This window comes from Salminus brasiliensis, chromosome 10 (assembly GCF_030463535.1).
Source record: "Salminus brasiliensis chromosome 10, fSalBra1.hap2, whole genome shotgun sequence".
Classification (NCBI taxonomy): Eukaryota; Metazoa; Chordata; class Actinopteri; order Characiformes; family Bryconidae; genus Salminus; species Salminus brasiliensis.
Window position 1 is genome coordinate 11,452,838 of NC_132887.1, and position 20,245 is coordinate 11,473,082.

Genomic DNA, 20,245 nt, shown 5'->3' on the forward strand with positions numbered 1-20,245 from the left:
CCAAAATACCACAGCTGTACTGAGCAATCTATGATGTATACGGTACTGTGGAAAAGTTTAGGGCACTTGTAGATATTAAAAGTAAAGAGCTCTATATCTGGGCAGTCAGTGTTTATTTACTTAGTAAAACACTAATACTAGAATAAATACTAATAAACTGGTGGTGGAGTTTAACAATCCACACGCTGGCTGGAAACATCCAGGAAAAATCTGGAAACAAGCTTTATTCTTAAACTAGCCCAAGACATTAACTACTTTATTTAAAAGGAAAAATGGTTACTTTTTTGCTGTATTTATGTATTACATGCAAATAATACATTATCTAAAGTTATAGAGTATAAAACAATACCACTCTTTAAATGATTTTACATTATGTGCTTAGGTGCCTAAAACATTTGCATAGTACTAGTAGAGTATGCATGTGTATATTTGTGCGAGTTTGACTGAGCATGATTTAAAGCATTAAAATGACTACGTATTACCCATGCTGGTGGTAAGTTATTATTTCTCCTATAACTTGTGTTCATGCAATAATACATAGAAAACAATCATACTATAATCACATTTCATTACTTTATTATTATCATTATTATTATATATCAACAAATCAAAACAAACAAGATCTACTACCTTATGATCTTTGGTGAAAATTCTGCGGATAATATTCTTCCAAGTTCTGCACAAAAACTTGGAATTTTCATTTTTATTATTTTTGATATGCCAAATCCAATGGGAGGGAAATATAGAAAAAATACCTACCGAATGAAGAATGACAAATCAAAAAGCAATCACATCTTTTGCAGACACAAATGCTGCACAGATTTCCCTTAATGCTGAGTACAATATAGAAAGTGATCTGTATACCATGACATGTTTGTTTTTGTGGAGACTTGTTTATAGATATTTAGCTTGGTTAAAGCATGAGGTTGCTAATTGTGATATATACAGGCATGCTCTCTGGAAGGCTAGCTGTCCTTTATAAACCCCATGTTTGCTTGGATTACCTCTCAGCCTGAAACACTCAAAAGCTCTTTACAGAAACAAATCAACCTCAGGCCTTCACACTGCGATCATGTCCAACGAGGTCACCATACAACAACCGGGAGTGTGGGTGGGTGGGGGGGTGTGACTGACTAACCCAGCAGTGACGTTTATGGATACTGTAGCACAAAGCCAATTCCCTGCACCAATGTGTTCTCCTGATGAGGACTGTCGGAATAGGCCAACATCTGTTCCTCGATTAGGATGACATGATGGCGACCCGCTGTAATTGATGGTCTGGGCGAGACCTAAGAGAAGTCAGAGCGAGCTGGGCAGGAAAAGGACAAGGCTGAGCGAGCGACAGTGGCCCTAAAAGAGGAATATGACAGAGTTATTTATAAACAGTTACTTATCACAGCCGCCCAGTCTCTCACCATGAACCATCTACGCCTTACATCCGTAGAAACAAAAGATGGGTCTTATCTCATAACTAAATAAAGAAGAGCGATTTAATAATTCTCTGATCATTTTTATTTTTAACACAACCAAATCCACTACGACAAGCTGTTGTAAGAACAGAAATGGGAACTTTGGAGACAATATTCTGGGAACAATGGAAAGCAATGTAAAAACAAGTTCCATTAATCATGATATTGTTTTTAACATACTTTACTATGCAAAACCTTGGACTAAATAAATTATCCTAGAAACTTTTACCAATAGCTCACCTGATTTACTTACTGAGTACTGATTAGATAAACTGGTTATTGGGTGGTAATTGTAAATAGTGGATCACTTTCTATATAGTGGACTGCCTTAAAGAGAGCTTTGGAAATGGTTAGGTAACATAGGTAACAAACACTGCTTTTTCTATGTCCTCTGAAAGTAAATTATAATACTTGCAATATCATAAAAAATGAAATGGTAAATATTGGTTAAATAAATAAATAAATAAATACCATTCCATTAGACCAAATATCAGGGACTGGTTTACTAAGAAACAAAAAGACAGATCGTTTTTTTGGCCAATTTAAAACTGGGCTGTGGTGTCCTTCATCCAGACCTCATCCTCATGCTTCAGCGCTCTTCTTAGCCCTCAGTGTACAATAGCACAGTCTTTATGCAAGCCTTGGACATGAGGTCAACCCATTTCCACTAGCACTCGGACGTTTTACGCTCGACTTTGGCAAGTTCTCCAACCACTCAGAGAGGACATGCAAGAGGAGTCGCTTGGAACCGATTACAGTCACGCACATCTCTTAAAAATCAAATTTCATTTCCCTCTAAAAAGGATCGCTGAGTGGTATATTGTGTTAGTTTTGTGTTCTTTGAACGCAGTAGACTAGAGGACGGTAGAATTATTAAAAGCAAATTCATCATACTAAAAGGGGTAATAACAAGGGTGGATAAAGTTTTACATATGAGCTATGACAGACATAAGCAGAATCACATATTTAGCTCTAACAATGTGGGGCATCTGTGGGCCATGCAAATATTTACATTTACATTTAAGGCATTTAGCAGATGCTCTTATCCAGAGCAGCTTCCAAACGTGCTTTGCTATTTACCCAAGAATAGACTAAAAATTCAAATATACTTCTAGGTTTAGACACTACTAAAGAATTATATTATTGCTCTGATTCTCAGCACTTATGTAAACCGTGATTTTTTTTTTTTTTTTTTTTTTTTTTTTTTAAGAACGCTCTTCTACGCAGGATATGTCCATTCCTTATTTGTGTACTACAGAGCCTGCACCAGGATGTGAGAACAGCGCAAGATCTGCACAGGAAATGTTTGATTTATATTTCTTTTTTAAAATGCATTTTATTGTTTTTTATTTTTTTTTTATTTTTAGTGACAGCACAATAAAATATTAGCATGACCTCTTTTACTATAAAAATAAAATAAGACAATTGATGAAAAGTCTGGGCCTCTTGTACCTTATAAGCCTACATGTGGTACTAATAAGCCCTTCATTAAACAATTATTAATACTGATTTAATACATAGAAAGGTGCTATTTAGGCATCAACTTTATTTTACAAAGCTGTTAATGTTTGACAAATATAGCAAGGTTTAGTCATGTATTTATTGAAGTTAAATGATCTTTTACAGTAAAAGTGTTTTAATGTAGGTGCACTTTCAAACATGGCAAAAGACAAAGCTGGAATATAAACATATATGTGATGTGAACTACCACGAAAAAAATGAGTGAGAGGCATAATCACACTAAACTGTAGCCGGCATTGCTTAAAAAGTGTCATAAAAATGAAACAAAAGTACAGTAACAAGTAAGAAAGTGGTTAATTTTGCGAGCTAAAACAATTTTTTTATTTATCCTGGACGCACCAGTCTAGTCAGCATATTCATTTGTTAAATTCCATGACCAGCTCACCTGATTTAACATCATTAAGCACTGATGTCCCAAACCAGATATTTGATGATAACTATAAATAATACTCCCATGAGGAAAGTTTTGGAGATGTGTTTATCAACACAGTGATGGAAAACCATAACTTTCTGTATGAATGTTATTTGTACATATTCTGATGTTAGTTTGTTTTATGTTTTACTATGTAAATAAACACATACTTCCCAGATAAGGAGCTTTTCAATTCCAAAACATTCATAAGTGTCTAAAACCAAATCATATAAAAATAATCTAATATTCATTTGAATTAAGGACATGTTTTGAATGATGGTTATGTGTTTTATTATTTGTTTGTTTGTTTAACTTTGATTAGCAAACTCAGAACAGATAATCTCTTCTTTCCAACCCATGCTGTGTTTGTGTAAAGTACAAAACTATGGGGGCTTTTTATTTCCCCAACACTAATTTCATGAAACATATACATCCTTTCCATTTTCTCCCCAAGCATCAAATACTGAAATACACTAATGACAATTATTTCCTTCACGTTATACTGTACATAACCTTCGTACCCCAAAGCCGTCCAAAAATAAATAAATAGAAAAAAATGCACCTTAAAAAAAGCGCTTGTTGTTTCCACGTGTTTTGATGCGAGCTGACATGTCAGTCAGCTACAATGAATGTGTGAAATACAGTACACAGCTTGTTCCAAACGCCGGCTCTATTTGTCACAAGGCTACCTTTGTGGCGGAAAAACAAGAGTTCATGTCCCCCTCCCGTGTTCACCAACCCACAGTTAGAAAATATCTCTGGGCTTAGAGAAGCTCTTGTGCTCAAAATCATTTCAGACATCAAAATTCTCCTGTTAGATTGGGTTTTACAAACAGCCATTTTAATAAAGTCACACTGCTCGCTTTGCCTCCAGACAAGATCTCACCAAGATGACAAATGTTGCTGACTTCTGCCTGGAATGAAACCCGGAAGGTCAACGAAGGAGGCGAAGGAGTGTAGGAATGGGGTGGTGGTGGGGGTGGGGGTTGGGGTTAGTGGTTTAAAATCCTGCATATGCTTCTTCAACTCTAACGACATAAATCTCTAAATCTGCAGAAGGGGTAAAAAAAAAAAAAAAAAAAAAAAAAAGCTTGCTCAGAAGTTCTGTAACAAAACAGGAATTCCTTGGAAAGCCATGTTCTTGCTCCCAATTACTTTAGGCTTTCTTTACAACTTACTGTCAGGCTGAGGTTTCAGAAACTCCAGCCGGGTGCCTCTTTGTGTCCCATTGCTCATTTCTGCTGCACCTCCTGCGCGTCAAAAGCTCTTCTTAACCTTAACTTTAAACGACAAATTTGTATAATGCGCCAGCACAAACCCCTCAGAATAAATAAGTGAAATGGAGGCTTAGTGGGGGCTAAATCCTGTGGCCGATGGGAGGCTGAAACGCCTGGATTACATGCGGAGCGCGTTAAACAATGCGCCTAAATATGCATTGAAATCCTTAAAGCATGAAACCACCTTGTCATTCGCCATTAGTATTCGGAGTTGTCTGTCATACATCTTGCGTTACACTTGGGCGTATCGCGGTGGTAAATGTCATGTGCTGAGGGTCGCAAATTCCAAGAGGATTTCTTGAAGCCATCTCATGTCAACTTTATTTCTCTAGAGCTCTTAACGATTAAACTGTCACAGGAGCACTCCGTGGTGCACAGCCTGCATCTACGAGAACTTGGGAAAAAATTATGGTTTGAGATATTGGGTATAAAGAACTAGCCTGTGTGGGATGGAACACAAGATGAAAACGTCATGGCATGCGGATCAAAATGTTGCCAGAAAAGAGCTTAAGCCTTCACACACGGCTTTCAAAAACACACACAAAAAAATCAAACGTCTATCATAGTTAAACCACAAACTTTACATTTCGTATAATGCTTGTTCAATGCTGCATGCTTACACTCAATCTCTAAGCACTGCTATGGCTTTTGTCTTTCGGCTGGCAGAGCAGGGCTGAGTGTGTGTGCTTGTATGTGTGTCACAGATGACAGTGGCAGAGGGACTGTCCTCAGGGTTTGCCCAGTGATGTCCAGCCTCATTGGGATCAGCAGAGACAGGGCTGTGGGGCCGCCAGCCTCTCTCTCAGGTGACACGCTCTATCTGCATGCTCCTGCTGATGGCCTTCTGTGGGCCAGTACACCTATACCCTCAAAACATCTATCTGGGGCAAATACACAATGCATGTATGTATCACACACACACAAACATAGACTATGTAGAGAGACAGGATTGCTGCCTCAGATGTGATTATAGCATGTATTTATTAATTAGTGTTTGTCCTGGTCTTACCAGAATAAAGAAGATGGGTGAAAGTATGATGGACATGTCCATTAAAAATGAGCACAGTGTCCAATTTCTTATCAAGAATGAATTGAGTGTGAGGGCAATCTGATTGACCAGCATAAGGCTACAACAAAAAGAGTGTAAAGAACTAAATTAATTGGAAAATGTTAAGGTGGTCAGAAACTGTCAGTTTAGAGGCTAATCAGAGTAGTATAATCAGAGACTACAAATTTTCAGATTTGCTATGAGTGCAAAAAGTCTTGGATTCCAGCAGGGAAACACTAAATATATTACTGTAAATAGTTGACTGCCGATTGATAAAACTGTCCTTTTTCAGTAAAACCTGAATTAGATGTTTCTAAATGGTTTATTCACTATGCATTACGCCTTTTTCCACTAACCTTTATTACTACACAACTGGACTTCTGTTATGTGAACATCACTACCCCTTGCTGACACGTATGTGTCGTATGTGCGAATGCGCACACACAGCTTGTCTAATCTCCATGCCTGTCTAAAGGGTTAGAGGGGTATAAAGTCCCCCTCCCAGCATTGAGCTGTTGAGCAGTAGAACTGTGTTCTCTGGAATAATGGTGCTCCATCCAATACTTTTGGGACGACGTGGGGATGAGGTGGGGTGCTGATCCCCACAGCAATGCTCCAGAATCTAGTCAAAGGCCTTTTCTGGACAGTAGAGACAGTTACTCCAACAAAAGCAGGAACAAACATTTTCTATTGATATACACATAAATACATACATACAAACTTAGCCAATTCATGCTTAATAATGTTTTTGTACTAATTAAGGTCATAACGAACAAAGCCAAATGCACATTAAATAAATATTTACAAATCTCTGTCCAATAAAGCCTGAATAAGACCTTAATAAACCCCTAATTTGTGTTCTTAAAAATAGTGTTAGCATGATTCTTTCTGCTACCGTCCACAAATTCCACAAAGAAAACAGAACCACGCAGATGACGTGTGATCATGTCAACCACTTCCAAGTGGTCAAACTGCATGATGTATATGACGAATCCAAAAGTCTTAACCCCATTTCATATGAGAGAGAAATGAGCCATATTGTCCTATTATACTGCCATAAATCATTTTTGTCAACCTCTGACAGCTTTTTATCAGATCTAACCTTTTCAAGCCTCCATTAGGAACGCTAACATTTTCAACTCTGACACATCTGCAGCATACGGATCGCACAGCTGATTAACTTTAGGCTAGGGCAGGCGGCCAGCCCATCTCATTTGCAGCAAAGCCCTCTTCACCTCTTACAGAGGGGGAAAGCAATCATTCTCATCCAAAAAAAAAAATCTAGTAATAAAAAGAGAAATTTGATCATTTTATTTGAATAAAGAAAATGACATGTTGTACGATGGGGTATTATTTTTCTGTCCAGGCAGTGTCTGACGGTCTGTAGCTCACTACAGAGTCACACGTGAGGTTAGTGTTACCTCACCAGCATGAAACAGAGTAGATGATTCATGCTGTACACATAAATGCACAAGCAAGGATAAGAGCTGGTGCATCCTAGCTTTAGCTTTGATGAACACTGCCAGCATGGCAGCAAGGAGCCGGATGGACATGCTTTAGCTTTCAGAAAGAGAAGCAGAAAAAGGGAGAGGAAAAAGAAACACTAGCAGGTTTAGGACTAACATCTCGCACACTGCCCTATTGAGGACCATGTTTGACAAACTGACCAAACCCAGTCAGAGACGCTAACCTCCGAGCAAAGCGTATTACGGAAAAACGTCAAGCCATTCAAAGAGAGGCTCAAGGGGTCCGATTCATAGTGGGAGTTACGTTAGGAAGAATGACATATTTCCCCATTCGTTTTGCGTAGGTTTTTATTTACAGGCAGACTGCCTGCCAACCGCAGCTTAGCCCTGCCCTCCATCCATGATGAGGAGGCAGGTTACCCTGGAGCCGTATTTCATTACATGCCATGTTTAACTATACCCACGTCTCCTAAAACACACACAAGGCTTATTATGTGCTTAATATTCACCATCAGGTGAATAATTTTTATGCAACTCTGATAGTTGGGGGAGATGGATAACTCAATTATCAGCACATCCGTCACACAGCTCCCTGGCACGGGGGAAGGCTGCAGATAAGATTGATGGTAAGACGAGACCAATGGCTTCTTCGCCATCACATCCAGCCAGTGGGCCTGAACACACTTTTTTTCTTCATCGCCTTTCGCCCCCCCCCCCTCCTTTTCTGCAGCCTTCATAGGCAAAGCGTCATTACCCCTCACTCCACTGAGGAGAGTGTATTATGAGGTTAGTGTTTTGGCAAGGCTATTGTTTGGATGATGAATATTGTTGGTGAGGGCTTTAGAGAGAAAATTAGTTGTGTCATTTTGAGAGAAATACAACACCATTCCTCACTTTTCCCCCCCCTCCCCTCTCAGCTTAAGGGTAAATAAGGAACAATTAGCAATGGTTACAAGTGCTACAGTTCGTTTAAATTAAAACGGGGTAAAAAAAAAAAAGCAAGCTAATCACCGGAGCCGTCGCTCAGGAGCGCTGTAGTAATTAAAAAAGTGAGCGCTATTGTAAGTGACTGTGAGGTCATTCAAAAGAAACCCGCATGTTTTTAGTGGTTCTCTGAATCACCAACCACCCCCTCCAAACAGAACAATGTCGGTCTACAAGTGCCCCTCGCCTTAAAACGAAACCATACAGTGAATTAAAAGAGAAAGCAGTGATGTCAACGCAGTGAGAGCGACTGGGTGACATCAGCTCGGTTGGGCAGTGCGATGAAGGCAGTCGTTCGTTCTGTTAGGGGGGGATCGAATGTTGGGGGGTGGTCTCCCGCTGCTCAGCCCATGAAGTAGGCTTAACAATGGGAGAGCACACTCAAAATGTCAGATGTAAATGTCAATTAAAAATTACAAGGGAGCTCCAAAAGGTGGGTTTTGAAGGGAATGACATTTTTTTGACATGGCAGAGTTTATCAGGCGAGGCAGCCCGCAAACATGACGGCATCGGCACTGTCAGGTCTCTATGTGCACGAGCAGAAAGCCACTGCTGATGGCGATGCCAAGGTCCCTCACTGTCGCGCATGTTACATCTTTATATCAGAATCTGCAATTCTAAACCATCTCCATCATTACAGACATAACTGTATCGGATACAGGAAGAAGAGCTGCTAAATCATGCGCCTATGCAGCGTCCTGCAGGGCCTGGGTCTCTCATCATAGAGGATAATGGGAAAAAAGGATATGTTTTTAGTCTTATATCATGTCACTTTTGATTGACTAGGGCAGTTTTCATTCAAGTATTGTCTCATTAAATGCTATATCCCTCATAGTCTAGGAATGTTCTCAATCATAGGCCAAATTTTCTGGTCAACAACGTTTTAGGGACTTTAATGAGGCTCGCTAAAACGTTGAGCCTATCACGCGTCTCGTCCAACAGCTCTTCGACACAGCTTATGATTCCAGCACATACGATTTCCAAATAAAACCGCAGAAAACGGAGAAAATAAAACACGCAGTTGATTATGACCTTGGCATCGCTAGGCCTATTTGTTTGACCCATTGCAGCCTTTTTTTCAGGAACCATCTTCACCAAGACACCGCATCTGTTAAGGAAATCATGACACGCTGGCTAAAAATACAAGTCAGTTCAATAGCGAGGCCTATTCACAATGACTTGAATAAGCCTCCTTAGATTTAGACCATTAAGAAGAGGTTGAGGAAGTCTATAAATCTAAGGGCGTTGTGAAATAGCCCTGCCTGCAGTGCTCATCATTATAACGACAATAATCACTTCACTAATCTCCTGCTCAGAAGGTGACGACCCAGTCATGAAATAACATTCAGGAGACATCATTAGGCAGACATGAAGGTTGCCCTTTCTGGGCCAAACTGCTTGTCAGGTCATCTCTGTTTCAACGTTCGAAATCCAACGTCACTTACTTTGAGAGGGGAATTTTTAATCTGTTAGGTTCATGAGAATAGCAATCGGGCTAACAAAACCCAAAGCATACAGGTAATATTCTGTTTGCGTGGCTGGCTGACCCAGCAGACGCGGTGTGAGTGGCTGTCTCTGGACAGTGTTCTGGGGTCAGGAGCTTGCGGCTCTGCACCAGCATGTCACAATGTGTCAGACGGCCGTCAGCCCCAGCATGGCTAGTGGGGCTGACCTTTCAGCTCTGCACACAGGGCTACGTTTGAGCACTTCCCCCGCCATAGCCACAGTTCCACACATACAGTAGTATACCAACACACACACATACTTAAGCACAGTCCATCTGTTCCCCAGCAAGGTGAAGTCTCCAGGTAGCCTGATTAAAATTTTGGAGACTCTCACCTGAAGAAACTGCATAAAAAAATTACCATTGCCTTTTGGACATATACTATATAGTATGTGGATAAAACCATGGGTGGCATCCAGCTGGTTCCCACTTCCTTTCACCACACAGCATGTTCCCCTCACACGTATTGTGTGTCTGTGTGGGGTGAAAATCATTTTATGCTGTACACATTTCTTCATTGTTGTATGCGGAATATGACACAGCAGCGATGAATCATTTGGAAAGAAAGGCTTTTCCCGAAAACCAAAAACAGCTGTTTACATGATCTCAAACGTACAGCTTTGCTTAGAAGACCCGCTGCAGTTTGTTTCTCTCGCTCCAGCTTTTTTTTTTTTTTTTAATACATGTTCATCTCAGAGGACACAATGAGGCTTCATCTTCTTTCTATCATTCACACACATGCGCGCACACACACATACACAGATGCAAAAGGAAATAGAGAGAGAGAGAGAGAGAGACAGAGCTAAATGAGGGAGAGGGGGAGATGATCTCATTTCATGCTGTAGAGGGTTGGCTCTGCATCCAGCCTTTAGCGAAAGAGCCACAGGCCGTTTCTGTCCGCCACAACAGAGACGTATGGGCCTAATCAGCTCTTACCCTTCCAAACCAATAGATGAAGGCATGCACCCACTCCACCTGACAGGCCAGAAATTGAAACATCCTCAGGAATAAAAGGGCTTAAGGTTGGCCAACATGATGATATTCAGTCTTATCGCAATAAGAAACAGCTCATCAATAGAAAGATTATGATATAGTTTAAACAACAAATCAGTGCTATTTACATCATACTCTATAAATATAATACACACACAGACACACACACACACACACACGAATCAAGGGTATTAAAAAGCGTTTATTCTGCTTTTGTTGTGTAGAGTAACTGTCTCTACTGTTCAGGGAAGTCTTTCTATTAGATTTTGGAGGATTTGATTGCATTTAGTGACAAGAGTGTTCGTGGGGTCAGGATGTTGGATGATCACCAGCCCACCTCATCCCCAACTCATCCCAAAAATGTTGGATGGAGCACCATCATTCCAGAGAACACTGTTCCACAGCTCAATGCTGGGGGGCTTTATAACCCTTTGCCCATGTCTGGCATTAGGCATGGGGCCAATAGGTTCATGTTTATCTTCTCCAGAAAGTCCTATTCTATTGGCAGTCCTCTCTACAGGAACTAGACAAGCTGTGTGTGTGTGTCACATCTGTGTCAGCAATGGGTGCAACTTAAAATAGGTGAATGCATTCATTAGAAGGGGTGCCCACAAACATTTGGATACTGGATAGTGTATTGTTTATTGTAGTGATTGATTATAGAGGTGTTTATTTAATTTGCTCACTGCTGAGATGGTATCACCAATAACACACAAACGAACAAACAAACAAAAACAACAACCACCACCAGTCAGATATCGTCACTAAGGCTGCCCCCTGCAATCATTCAACCTGTCCATTGACAGATTCTTCAAGTCGAGCAGCAACAGTTTGTATTACAATACCAGGAAAAACTCTTAAGGATAACACTTCAACAAGGAATAATAAACATTCTAGAAGGGCTAGCTGCCGCACTGGTGACATGTTAAAAAAATGAAAGCTGAGATGGAGTGGTTGGTGAACTAGGCTAGATATAATTATGTCTCAGAAGTAGTCTAATGTGTTCCAGAATTTCAAACGTATAAAGGGCAACTCTAATAGTGAAATGTAAACTCTGTATGCAAGAATTTCTCAACAGTCAACAACACTGAACATGACAAACCACTTGAAACAAGTAGGCTGCATAATTAGGCAGACATTTAGCAGTTATCTTGTCAGAGATACTATACATTTAATGCAAACAATGCATATTTGCTAGATTTTAAAAAATAGGCTATAACAGCTAGACGCAAACAGAAATAAACGTGTGCGTCCTATAGCATTATTCCAACAAATCCATATGGAAGACCACATTACATATCAGCAATTCAGAAAAGCTACAATTCAAATCCTGCATACTATGCAGTTTTTATTGATTTTTAAATGCTCAAAAATGTTTTCATGACTCATATGTTGCATTTGACTATGTTAATATCCAATGTTCAATACAAATGGATTTTCTGATTGCCAGATAGTCAAAAAAAAAAAAGAAAAATCTTTATATTGAACAGCCAAATCCGATTCCATGTAAGACCTGCCATACCACATCCCTATCCCCAATTACTATTATATACCCCTACAAACTACTACTACTACTACTAACCCCTATTTGTTCTATTTTTAAGCAATAGTCTAAAGAAGCAAAAATACAAAAGTAGTAACTGGGTGGGGTGTGGAGTGGCTCAGGGTAAGATAACGTTTTGTACCTGTTCCAGTAACTCCAGAATTGCTCGTTCAGGTATGTGCGATGGCTCTGCTCATCCCCGAATGAAGCCTTGCTTTCAATCCAGTGGACAATGTGGCCTTCAACAGCTGTAGGTTCAGAAATTCAGAGTTCAGAGTAGATCAATGTGGACATGGCTTTCTAAATGCTGACGCCTAATACTTTCAAAGAGAAACAGTGAAAGTATAAGTCAGGTGTGCAGAAAACTCATTCTGGATGATGTGACATTGTCATGCAAAAGATACTTGAGGAATGGAAAGGTGTTACTGTAAAATTAGCTTTACAGTTGTAAACGTGTCTGAAGTTGTAAGCGTGAACTTCAGAGCTCCATCATTCACTGACCTTACTGACCTGAGCAAGTAAAGACAAACAGTAACATTCATTATTTATTTTCCAGAAACTCACCGATTGGGACCTCTAGAATAATGTCAGGGGTCTTGTCATAACCCTTGGCCCGTAGATGATTCTCATCTGAGGGGAAACACAGTAAAGCAATTAAATTGTTATAAACAAATTCCACAAAAGTCATAGGTTCTTAAGTGACAAACATGACCTTTACTGTATTCGAGTTGCTTCCAGATCACTGACCTAAAACATCACATAAAGCAGAAATGAAAAAGCCTTTGAATACAAAGACATTTGTGGGGGAAAAAATAAAAAAACTGAAATTAATAAAAGGACCAAAAAAAAAAAAAAAATCCAGATGCTCACTGTGCTACATCACTTACATCTTGATTTGCTGCAAAGCACAGTGGGTAAGGCCACATGCACCACATATCGCACACGTTTTTTTTTCTACACACTGGAAAAGCAAAGCCATTACATCTGCCAACTATTTGCAACCACTGCACAAAAATCCATCGAGGCAGGTTGGTGGTGGAGCGTGTGGGGCTGGTGAGCTTCATAAAGAACAGAAGGGATAGGGCTGGCATTATAGCAGCTGAAAGCATGACCCCTGCGCGTGTGTGCCTCAGCCATTGTCCTTGACTCCTGGCGCGGTTCGACCATTATCCGTGGAACACCTGATTTCTCCATTAAATCTCAGGCTGACCAGGTCATTCAATTCTGGGGGCTGGCCTCTCTGTCTTCAGCCAAGCTCGACTAATGGGGTGAGAGGGAAGAGAGGCGAAGGTCTCTGGTGGTGAGAGGGTCCGGGCTGTGTGGTCTCTTTCTTAACACCTACCGGGCTGTTGACATTGTCATGCGGCGCCGATCGCCTTTTTACATCACCTTTGATTAAAATTAATGGGCCGTCCCTACTGTTGGGGAGCTTATTTCCAATCCATTTATCAGCTGGGTGAGGCTGCCTCTGTGGCCTCTGCGCCCCAAACTTTGACAGTTTTAGAACAGTCCTCCCAGCCGCCCCCAGTAAGGTCAGCACTCGGGGCCCAAATAAATGATATCTTCTTAATGACAGAAAGACTGATTCTGTAAGCCCCCTCTTTCTCTTCTCTGGGGGTAGTGAGACAGGAAAGAAAAAGGGAATTTCACACCTGGCCACTCACCACCTCGACCTCAAGCCAATGCTTAGGCTGGGGGTAAAATGTTACATTAAAGTCCTTTTATTTATTTATTTTTATATAAATAGATATAAGTAGATACTGCATGAGCCAACATTGGTAGCTTTAGGTACAAACTATGTACTATTTGGTTTCATATTCACAGCATATAAAGATGATTACTTAATTGGGGGTTATTTCTTACCATATTACCTTTAAAATACAATCAGCAATAATTTGCTTTTAATTATGTCAAGACAATGTTTACATGCATTAGAGTAAAGACCTAAATGATGGCCAAGACTTAGAATTATTTTTTAATATTTATTTTACCAAAATTGCTGTACTTCAGAAATTCAGGTTTTCCAAAATTCCAAAGTGTTTACTTGCTCTCTACTGAGTGGTCTTAGCCATGCTGATTGAAAACCAGTCAAGAGGTTTAGTTTGCATATAATTTTAATTTCTAAACCTTAAAAAAAGATACTGATGGTGAAACTGAACATCTGTCATTACCATCTCAAGTTTTATGTTGGTAATGGCGTGTTATAGCTACTCAATGTGTGGTGTATATCAGGTGTGGTATATAATTCCAAAGTAATGAGTTAAAGTATTGCTTTTAAATAAATCCTTACCGAAATCTCATGACTATAATATATATATTTTTTTTTACATGTGCAAAGGTTAGATATATGATTATACATTGTTATGCAATAATACAAGTTATTTAAAAAAAAACATTGTGATTTATTAATGAATTGATCAGAATTTATTTTTTAATTTCCTAAATCTAGGTTGAGGACCTCATATTTAAAACAAGAAAAATTATAATCATAATGATTTGGGTGCATAATGTGTTTGGTGCAATAGTGCAATAAATACTTTATTTAACACCCAAGTTATTCAAATAGTAATAAAGTATTTCTAACCTGGAGGCATAAAAGTTCCCCTAATTGATGAATCATCCATTAACAGTTCCAGCAACTAATGACTTCAACTTGTATTCTCGTGAATGGCAGAGTACTGGAAAGTCTCTGTAACTTACCTAAAAAAGACAAGTTTTTCTCTCGAAGTTTCTCTCGCAGAATTTCCTCGTGCTCCTGACCAATAGCACTGTTGGTTCACAGTTAAGGATCTTTTGATCGTTTGATGCCTGTGAGGATGCTTCTAAAACTTATTCAGGTAAGACAGTTTGGCTTTGCAAAGAGGATTAATAAAAAAAAACAAACACCACAACAGAAAAAACAAACAAACAATGACTCTCATTCTCAAATCTGACTTGCCCGAATCGGAAATGAGGGCATTTTACCTGCATGCAGGGTTGCTATGGAAACGCTCAGGCTACTAAGCAGTGTTGCTGTGGCAACACCAGGAAAATGTACAATTGTTTGTGAGATTTATTATAACAATATGTACGTCTGGTAGTGGCAACTTCCAAAAACTTGAGTGTGAATATTTTTTTGCAGTTAAACGATACTTAATATGAACATCACAATCACTCAACTACAATTGATGATCTGAAAGTTAAATGTTATAAAGTCATATGGATTAATAATAATTTGAATTAAAGCAAAATACATGTAATAAATAATGATGCACTTAAATAAACAGACACAAAAAAATAAATGAATTTAATTAAATATCTCAAATTTAAAATACAAATTTAAACATTGTTTTGGCTTCTCTTGTGAAGTTATCAGAGATGCAAGCATTTGTTCAGATTTTTCAAAATCCTCCTCAGTGTAGATTTCAGATTACTGATATTTATGCTTGGACTAAGTCTAATATCATGCTTAACTCAAACTCACAACTAAATAGACTCACAGCCCCTTTCACACAGACACTTCATTGAAGAGAGCCAGTAGTTAGGTCATTATGACAGTGTCTGGGTGCAGGCACTGGAGCAAGTCCTCCGATGTCACGGTGTAGCGCCAGAAGAAGACCGAGTGGGCTGGCATGATGAACCCTCAGAGGGAAAGCAAGAGAATGAGAAGCCATGCTGGAGGGAGATGTGTGAAAAGAGGTAAAGAGGCAGGATGAAGATGGAGGGCAGGGTGGGACAGGGTTGACTGGCCAGGAACAGAGGAGCCAAGTGTGGTCCCCAGCTGTATGGCCCTAAACAGCCTGCAGACTGACCACTCCACCCTCCCTCTCACACACACACACACTCTCTTTCTTCAGACACTCTAGCACACACAAAGTCTCATGGGTGCAGTGTGTGTATGTGATGAGCTGATTCTGACAGCCCATAACTGCCCATCTCCTGCTCTTTGATTGCTGGAACTGCATCAGCAGACTGATAAGACACGGTGGCCAAAACTGTGGGTGTGTATGTGTGAGGAAGACAGAATAAGTGTACTATGGTCAAAGAAAAAGAAAGGTCTAAGAGGCGAAAAGAATCATTACTGTAAGAGAAAGGACAAGAGAGAAAGACAAACTGGTGACATGAAGAACTCTCCAAGGTGCTGATAAATTGCATATAAACACAGAAGGACAAGAATGAGGCTTCCAGAGAACCCAGAACTCATTTTCATTTCTTTTCAAAAGCTTTCTGATTTAAATATTCAAAGGTAAGGAATTAAATATTTTGTTAGAAGCTCATAGACGACAAAAAGATCATCATATGCACCTGCGAAAAGTCCCATGCATGAATGACTACATAAAAAAAAATTCACACTGCGCTACAGAACATGGCGCAGATACATATAGATAAAGTTGCTCATCTCTCTATATCCCTCAACCCACACATATCTATCTCTATATATGTACAATCACATCCAGGCATGCACACACTGCCCCTACTCAAGCAGAACTTTTATGTTAGGTGATGCTCGACACATCTCATCCCACTGAATAGCTCCTCGTCAATTTGAGGCTTAAAATTTTATGGGAAAGGATACTGTTTGATGCAGTCTACCAGCGGTCCATAACAGCAGTCATTTATTGTGCACTGAAAAGAGGGGAAGAAATATTACAGCACTGGGGGATGTAGGGGTAGGGAGGGGGGTGCACCCACTTAAATGATGGGAGAAACAGAAGAAACACTGAAGATGACTCCATGCCATGCACCGATGCAGCTGCTCACATGATGCTATTAGCAAATATCTGATGTTGGATTATACACTTCATGGCAGCCAGATACAGGGCCTGCCACACTGATAGACCTAAACATTGTTGTGGTCACAAAAAACCTTGAATCTCTATTTTTGTTTTTTATTTTTACTTTCAGAAGTTACTGACCAATAGAAATGCTTCAACATGACTTGGAATAAAATCTTTTAATGACTGAGATGTAATCATTCTCCTTCCAAATAATTACATTCCTTTGAGCATTTCTGCAGGATCAGACTACACAATATGTTTTGTCTTTCACAATTTTAACAAGTCAGATTGTGCCATAAATTCATGCTACACGTGCTACACGTTTGACACCGACCAATCATTGTTCAGGTCCTCGTATGTTCGTAGGACCTTGGGGAGAAGGGTCAAAAAATTGATGTGTGTTCAGAAAGCAAAATAAGAAGATGACAAAAAAAGACCCTGTCTGGACGGTATGGGCTGTCAATCTTTCAAATGGATCTTGAGATCAAGTCTCTGCGGTTGCTACACAACAAACTCAGATTATCTGGAGAAGCACCACGAACATAAGCTCAGTATTGCTTTATATAAAAATAATTAATTAAATAAATGACAAAAAAATAAATAAAAATAAAATAAAATGAAATAAACACCCACCCCCAATGTGTCCTCCTTAGTGATCTGCCATTCCTCTGCTACATTCATTAATAGATCAGCCATATTTGCACCCCTGTGGCTCTCATTCACTGGTCTTGTTTGGAGCACACTAGCTGCTAGCTATGCTGTTCCGAGGACCCTTCATATACAGCCTACAAATGCAGCCTTTGTTCAGAGTGTTTTAAAGGACACAACTGATGCACCCTAGTACAACGTGAAGAGAGGGGAAGTTAAGTTATGAGGGAAAATGTTATTTTTAATTATAATTTAAATCAGTAAAGAAATGTAAAAGCAAGAGGCACAATTAGGCTCCATTTTCTCCCACAAGTTCTGCGTTTCAATTGCAAAAGGCAAGACCTGTCAGGTGACGTCACCATGCTGCCTCATTAGAGGGTTCCATTTGTGTGGCCAATAGGCTACTAAGATGGGCGTCTTTATAGGACTGTCCTACTGAGGAACGACCCTACCTCGGCTGCAGCCTAGGCTGTGGAACGCAACTCCTGGGTTATTTACCTGCCAGAGACTGTCCAGGTGCTGCATTACTGCACTTTGGAGTTTTGCCTTTCGCACTCAATCAACATAGCATTTCGAAAATCATTTTTTTGTGAATCGATTCAGAATCGTCCATGTCCACATCGAGAAACTTCTAAGAATACAGTTTATCCCACATCCCTAATCCAGACATAATTGCATAATAAGTGCATAATATCATTGCCATATCATTCAGACCTATGAATAATATCCATAAATAACATAGACCAAAATGTAGACTTTTGCAGCTAGCTAGTGAGCGGATTGCTGTCAGTTTAATTACATATGTATAAATTAACATCATCAAAAACAGACTTTTGTTCATTACCAAACAAATAAAATTTTTTGTGTAAAATTACAATGACTAGAATGGACCATACCTGTTCCACATGTTTGGCTAACTGCATGTCTGGAATTAAAGATGGCTCCCGCAACATGCTGTTCAAAACTTGCTTGGAGGCTGAAGACAGAAACGACAAGGAAAATTATAAGAAAAAATAAAAAAGGTAAAAAAAAAAATTATATATATATATAAAAAAAAACATACATAAATAACACTGTCACTACACAAAGCAACCTTAACTAAACTCAGACACTTATGTAAGGGGTGAATAACCTGCCTGGTGTAATTGACTAGGTGGTGGCAGTGATATATTGCTGTTAGTGAAGATACAGAAGCAAATGCCATATTTTACAGCACTTACTCCGATACGTGCAGTACTTCCATGCTACTCAATTGAGTGGAAGCTCAAAGCCTATTGAGATTTTGCGTAGATAGATGCTTCACTCTGCAGAGCTAGCACACCATGCAGTTTATCTGTGTTATGAAGGATGAATATTTTGCATCTCTCACCCCATTCAAGCAGCACTAACATTATAAATCAGGGCCACAAGCCACTGGATTGATTTCCTATTACGGCGACGGCAAAATTCCCCAAATCATTTTTCAAACAGATTCGATTAAATGGATTGTATCACTGTGTGACGAAATGGTGGAGTCACGCCGTTCCAATGATATATGCACATGGTCATGACAGACACGCAGCTGCGGTGACAATTCCAGGAATGTTTCTATCTGCAATGCGAGAGTCATGAAGGAGCGTGTTAAAGCTAATGGTAGGGAGAGGAGCTGTACCTGAGGTCTGGTGTGAAAGAAGCTTTAGATATTGAGAGGATTTACAGGAAAAGCGATGCTAAGAGATAAAATTATTGCAAAGAACTTCAGAGCTGCTTTAAACTCTGGCAACCTGCACCATGATCTTCATACTATTAACTATAAACCTTATACGCTCATCCACTCCCCCTCCCCATCCCCATCCTCCTCCCAGCTCTCTCTGAGGTGCTGCTCCATGTGTCTCATTCCTGGTGGAGGAATAACAAATATGAGGCTGTGATCTTAGCACTATTCCTGCTGCTGCTAAAAGAGGCAGGGGAAGAGGTGCAGAGAGAGACAGAACAAAGCCCAGTCAGCATTCCTCTGCCTCTTCCACAGCCGAGCCCAGGCCTGCCAGGCACAGGCAACACCTTATTTCTTTGCTCATTTTTCTCTGAGATTGGTACCTTCACACACAGATCTATACAGTGCTCCCGCTCTGCTCGGCGCTGAAGAAAGAGGGTTATATTTTCCCCTTGAGTTAGGACACCTCGTGACAAATGATAATGGATAATCAATAAAGCGGGAAATATGAGGCAGCAAACTTTATGAAGCCAGGAGACATATTACTCCCCAACAACACTCGTTTCCCTTAACAAAGTCACTACTCGACTGTGCCTAATAATTTGAAAGAAAATCAAAGGACCCACAACCACATCAGCAATATTGGCAACTTATTCCACTTTAATGGCATTTTGATTGATTTTTTCCTCCTAATGGTAGTTTTATAGATTTGACGCTGCTCCTGCAAAACAGTACTGTGTAATAAACCTCCCTGAAGGCAAACAGCGGCCATTAAAGCTCTTGTCTTACTAGCACTCATAATTGGAGGTTGACCACCATCAAATTTTGGTGCTTCTCACACCACACAGCCCATGGTTTGCACAGATTGCATTCCAGCTTTTCATTTGCCCGACGCTTTCTCTTCCATTTGCCTGATTTTTTTTTTTCTCT

At 39.8% G+C, this 20,245-nt stretch overlaps 1 protein-coding gene across 1 annotated transcript in view; it reads right to left on the reverse strand.

Moving 5' to 3' along the window:
• The window catches only part of cdin1 (CDAN1 interacting nuclease 1), a 69,660-nt gene that overhangs the window by 15,731 nt on the left and 33,684 nt on the right, over positions 1-20,245 (reverse strand). The window contains exons 7-11 of the mRNA XM_072690309.1: positions 18,519-18,598; positions 16,773-16,822; positions 14,918-14,985; positions 12,782-12,847; positions 12,360-12,465 (exon numbers count right to left, since the gene is read on the reverse strand). Coding sequence (XP_072546410.1) covers positions 12,360-12,465; positions 12,782-12,847; positions 14,918-14,985; positions 16,773-16,822; positions 18,519-18,598 — 370 coding nt within the window. The remainder of the gene's footprint in view (positions 1-12,359; positions 12,466-12,781; positions 12,848-14,917; positions 14,986-16,772; positions 16,823-18,518; positions 18,599-20,245) is intronic.